This window comes from Aulonocara sp. 'chitande type north' Nkhata Bay, linkage group LG17, assembly GCF_057382095.1.
Source record: "Aulonocara sp. 'chitande type north' Nkhata Bay isolate Kocher_YH1m ecotype deep benthic linkage group LG17, A_spYH_male_GT1.1, whole genome shotgun sequence".
Lineage (NCBI taxonomy): Eukaryota > Metazoa > Chordata > Actinopteri > Cichliformes > Cichlidae > Aulonocara > Aulonocara sp. 'chitande type north' Nkhata Bay.
In genome coordinates this window covers 35,594,224-35,599,291 of record NC_141360.1, presented here as the reverse complement: position 1 = coordinate 35,599,291, position 5,068 = coordinate 35,594,224, and the positions used below count along the sequence as shown (strand labels likewise).

General features: G+C 33.8%; 2 protein-coding genes across 2 annotated transcripts; one reads left to right on the top strand and one right to left on the bottom strand.

Moving 5' to 3' along the window:
- Nucleotides 1-391: 391 nt before the first annotated feature.
- On the bottom strand, nucleotides 392-1,521 carry LOC147310475 (uncharacterized). The gene is made up of 3 exons (XM_086268860.1): nucleotides 1,339-1,521; nucleotides 1,013-1,220; nucleotides 392-849 (listed from the first exon to the last, which is right to left on the bottom strand). The coding sequence occupies exons 1-3, from the start codon at nucleotides 1,497-1,499 to the stop codon at nucleotides 550-552; spliced, it is 669 nt and encodes a 222-aa protein (XP_086124986.1). The 5' UTR covers nucleotides 1,500-1,521; the 3' UTR covers nucleotides 392-549.
- Nucleotides 1,522-2,012: 491 nt separating this feature from the next.
- Nucleotides 2,013-4,055, top strand: LOC147310474 (uncharacterized). Its single transcript, XM_086268862.1, has 3 exons — nucleotides 2,013-2,373; nucleotides 2,744-2,944; nucleotides 3,221-4,055. The coding sequence occupies exons 1-3, from the start codon at nucleotides 2,238-2,240 to the stop codon at nucleotides 3,541-3,543; spliced, it is 660 nt and encodes a 219-aa protein (XP_086124988.1). The 5' UTR covers nucleotides 2,013-2,237; the 3' UTR covers nucleotides 3,544-4,055.
- The last annotated feature ends 1,013 nt before the right edge of the window (nucleotides 4,056-5,068 follow it).

Genomic DNA, 5,068 nt, shown 5'->3' with positions numbered 1-5,068 from the left:
GGAGAGAAAGTGAGAGCAAGGAGAGGAGAGATAAATATATATAAAGGCAGGTCAACACAAGAGGACAAGGGAACAATGACAGCTATAGCATCAACAACAGGGTGATAGGATGAAAGACTCGGACATACAGAGGTAAAAGAAAAGGGTGACATAGTCAAACACCAGGAGGTAAAGGGACTACCTTAAAAACAGATTGATGACATTACATGAATTAAGTGCCACATTATATTCTTGCTCAACAGGATTATTTTGAAATTTCGGTACCACTTTACAATAAGTCTCCCCTTATAGATGCTAATAAATAGTTTATAGCTATATTATTAATTAATCTGTAAATGCTTTATAAACCATTATTAATGGTTTATTATGCATTAGTTAAGGGTGAGAAAAAGAAAAAAAACTGACCGGTTTCTTGCCAAATAGTGAGCCAAATGTGTTCACCTATATATTTCATCTAGAGTTGCTATATTAAACATTTCAGACTAAGTTACTATCCTGTAAGCACAATCAGCATTTGTAAACATATTTTTTATCATATAAAATTGTACTTCAAGCCCTTTCGATATGCTGTGTATGACTGCCAGATTGAGGATCTACAAACCACCTGCTGTGATTTACAGTGTAATGTCTGTACCCTATGTTTGTCAAAACATTCTTGTAGGCTCTCCACTCATCACTGATAATGGCACTACCCAACTTAGCATGCTGTCTGATCAGAGGAACAAGGTGGCGCCTTGATCGTTTTTCAACAAGTTTTAACACGAGCCTTCGCCTTTTGTCTTTAATTCCCATCATTCCAAATACCCATTTCTTCCTTTTCCATGCATTTCCAAAGCGTCCACGTGCATACTGAAAACAAAAAGAATAAAATTAAACAGAATATCTACAAAGAAACATTCAAAAAGATGGTTGCTTCTACTAATTTTTTTTACTTATGGTAAAGGTTTCCATGTTTAGAGGACACATTCAGATCTGCATTGATTCTAACAAACCTGTCTGAGAGTTTACCAACCTTTCGCTGATGACGGAGACAGCTTTCATCTATAACCACAAATTCTCTGTCACCACCAAGACGGTGTCCATTGTTTATTCTGTGTCTTTTAATTGCACGTATACAAACATGTCGAATGTGTCTTGCCATGCTACTTAGTGTTCTGGAGCTGCCAGCCACTTCATCATCGATCATATCTATTTGTCTGAGCCTGAGCCCTTGTGAAAATCTGTGATAGAAATTGAGGCAATTATTACTTACTGAGGCCCTAATTTTATTTCACAAGTCTCGTATTGGTGTTCAATTATGAAAGGTGCATTGCTATTAATGTCTACATCTACATATACCTGTAAATGAACTTCATCCAACTGAAAAGAGATGTTTTTGATTTCTCAAAGAGGGAGCTAGTTCTAATTGTTCTGGAAACTTTCCTATGACTTGCTCTTTTGCAGCACCTGAGAACATACAAATGAGTTAAGTAAAGAAATGGACCCTTAAACAAGAGCATTAATTGAAAAGATAATCACAAAATTAAGTATGAAGAAAATAATAATGAAAAGAGGTTAATGCTCCCTCTTGCATTGATAACCGAAATATTTTGTTATATTTACTACATGCACTACATTATCATGCATTATACATACCACATATATTGGCCTTTCTTCACCACGGAAATCATTTTCATCTTATGGTGACAAACAGGACATCTAAGCTTCTTTTTTAGCAGGTGTTTCTTCTGCAGCCATTTAATGAGCCTTAGTGCCTTATATTTAGTTTGTTTTCCTTCTATTCTGGTGCGCAATCTCATTCCCAGAGACATTCTGGTGGGAAAAAATGAGTAATTTATTTTATTATCACCTCGAAACACCGTAAAATACTCTATGGGAGTCTAGTGCAAATCGGTTCAGAGTTAAAGAACTTCACATGCTATATAAAACAAGCCCTATAATCAAAAATAGTCCCAAGCAAAAAAGAGGATTGTCTCACCTGTTATAATGTATCTCCGACTTTGTTATGTAGATCTAACCCGCTGGATTCATGCTAAAGAAATATGTTCTGCCGCCAAAGGGAGGGAAAACAAATTTAATTTAAACGCAGAGGAGCTTATACAACCATCCAATCACAGTTAACTTTATTAAGGAAAGCCCCTCCTCTCAGAGCGCGACAGGCAGTGGAGCGCTCTGGAAGGTCAAGCCAAAGGGGCACGAACAGACACACTGAAGGCGCTCGTTCAAGTTGCTGCACCATGGATGGAGCAGAAGATAAAAATTTGTGTGCGTCTGCGACTTACACAGTTAGCACACGTTCGAAGAGATACAAAAAGCAGAGACTGGATGATCTAGATTGCACTAAGCCAACGACGTCAGCAGTTAGACATGAAGGTGAGTATAATGCTAGCTAGCTAGCTACCGAGCCATTTGGCTGCTAGCTACAGTGGCTAACTAACATCACATAACATGTGAATAGCTCTATTACTATTGGTTATTCCAAACGATTTATATCACTTAGTTGTACAGTATATTTTTAGTTTTGTTTATGTGCATCATTAAATTTATATTAAACATATATATATATATATATATATATATAGATATATATATATATATGTATACACCTTATTCACATGATGATTTTCTATAACAAAATCCTCATTCTCTTTAAGCACATAAGCTTACTAAATCATCAATTGTGTAATTGAAAAACAGGGGACTTGTTTCTAAAACCAGCCATTTTGTTGTTTACATCCTGCAGAGCAACCTAAAGACGAACCATTCAATGATCCATTTTCCTCGAAGGCTTCTGAAAACTCAGATTCATCTTTCGCATCTTCATCTGTATCGTCTGTGTGGTCATCCTCATCTTCATCCCCAAAGAAGCGAAAGCACAAATACAACAAAAAGCATTCAAGAGCCAAGAAACCCAAGAAGGAGCAGAAGAAGCTCCGGCAGCGTGGTGAGCAAAAGATTTTGGAAGAGAAGATTTTACAGAAGAGGATACTATAAATGTGACATAAAAGATAGTATTATGATTTTAATTTGTTCTAAAAATTACTCTGTGTTCACTACGTCATATATACATATCTATCTATCTGTCTGTGTGTGTATATATATATATATATATATATATATATATATATATATATATATATATATATATATATATATATGTATAGATTAGTATGCTTTGAGCATTTGCTTTTCTAATTATTTGCTTTGTTTTCATTTTTAGTTCAAACGCCAAATGACATTGTGCAGCGATACAAATCCCTCCTCAAGACATTTCCAAAGACGAAGACCATGACCAAAGCTTTTCAGAAGCATGGGCTTGACAGGAACACTGTTGTGTCCACTTCATCAGTTGGGGAGCTTGCTATTGCGGTCCCCAATGTCTACCAGGAGCTACTGTCCAACAGGCCTAGTGGAGAGACGGTACTAGCTTTTGCTAAGCGATGTGAGGCTGCAATTCAAGGCAGTGATGAAGTAAAAAACAAAATAGAAAGTATGAAGGCCGCTGGTACTTTGCTTCCAATTCGAAGAGGGAAATCTGTCTGAAACCCTAATTTGTTCTAAGTGGTTTTGTTTTTTGAGCATATTGAACTGAAGAAAAGATCTGCAAAACCAATCATTTTTCAAAGATCTGTTCACATATGTGTTGAGTTTCCACACAACTAAGAGATTTACCTGTTAGTTTATTTTATTTTATTGTTTTTTTTTTTTAATGTTTTGATTTGTATAAATGTGTGTAGAGTAAATAATACAGCTGTGCAGTTTCAGTTAAGGTATAATAATTTATTATATTATAATTATTATAATTTTCCTTTGTTTTATGCCAGTGGTGAATTTAGGGATGGGATTTGTTTCCTTAATATAGTTTTAGCTATCTTTAAAGGGCTTGTATATAAGTTTAGCAATGCTAAATAACTGTTGGTGCTTTATACTTTTTATAGTAATGCCCAGTAATACTTAGAAATGTTTGTTGATCATAAATAAATGTTGACATGTTTTAAACTTTACAACAAAACTCTCTTTTGTCATTTATAAATGTTTATTAGTCATAAATAAATGGTGTTATGCTTTACACTTTACAATAAGGCTCCCATTTGGCATTTATAAATGTTTATTTGTCATTAATAAATGGTGTTATGCTTTACACTTTACAATAAGGCTCCCATATGGCATTTATAAATATTTATTATTCATTAATAAATGGTTTTATGCTTTACACTTTACAACAAAGCTCCGATTGATAGTTGTGGATATTTATAATGCATTTATGAAGTACAATTTTATATGATAAAAAATATGTCTACAAATGCTGATTGTGCTTACAGGATAGTAACTTAGTCTGAAATGTTTAATATAGCAACTCTAGATGAAATATATAGGTGAACACATTTGGCTCACTATTTGGCAAGAAACCGGTCAGTTTTTTTTCTTTTTCTCACCCTTGACTAATGCATAATAAACCATTAATAATGGTTTATAAAGCATTTACAGATTAATTAATAATATAGCTATAAACTATTTATTAGCATCTATAAGGGGAGACTTATTGTAAAGTGGTACCGACATTTCCTTCAATGAATTAAATTTTTGGTTATATTTAAGATAAATATATTTGGAAGACTATTCTATATATATGAATTTTAACAGAATAAAAGGAAAAGGAGAATTAGAGTTGCCAAAAAGACAAAAAGTACTCTAAAGTGTAGATGAGGCTAAGAATAAGATTTAATTTTCCATGCTCAAATTTACCTAACCAGACCTTAATTAACTGTATCTTTAGAAGAAAGCAGTTTAAGCCTCCCACTACTAAATCAGTAATTAATGCATGATCATTAAAATACTTGAGACACACTTCTTAAACATAGCCTGTGATTGCTACTAAAGAGGTTAATAGTTTGAATATAGAAATACAATTGATAGAAATTTGATAGATCAAGAGTTTCAGGGACAGTTCACACCAAAATAGTGAATCTTTGGTGTGAGTTTTGGAGATACTGGTTGCAGAAACGTCTGCCTTCTCAATAATAATTTAACTAAATTGCACTCACTTGGTAATCATTATACCACACTA

Excerpts from the sequence above, each read along its gene's own strand:
- LOC147310475 (XM_086268860.1), bottom strand. The coding sequence starts at position 1,499 with ATGCTCTTGTTTAAGGGTCCATTTCTTTACTTAACTCATTTGTATGTT. Across the intron at positions 1,221-1,338 it reads TGGATGAAGTTCATTTACAG|ATTTTCACAAGGGCTCAGGC; the intron begins GTATATGTAGAT and ends TTTCTATCACAG. Across the intron at positions 850-1,012 it reads GTCTCCGTCATCAGCGAAAG|TATGCACGTGGACGCTTTGG; the intron begins GTTGGTAAACTC and ends TTTTGTTTTCAG.
- LOC147310474 (XM_086268862.1), top strand. The coding sequence starts at position 2,238 with ATGGATGGAGCAGAAGATAAAAATTTGTGTGCGTCTGCGACTTACACA. Across the intron at positions 2,374-2,743 it reads GTCAGCAGTTAGACATGAAG|AGCAACCTAAAGACGAACCA; the intron begins GTGAGTATAATG and ends TACATCCTGCAG. Across the intron at positions 2,945-3,220 it reads GAAGAAGCTCCGGCAGCGTG|TTCAAACGCCAAATGACATT; the intron begins GTGAGCAAAAGA and ends TTTCATTTTTAG.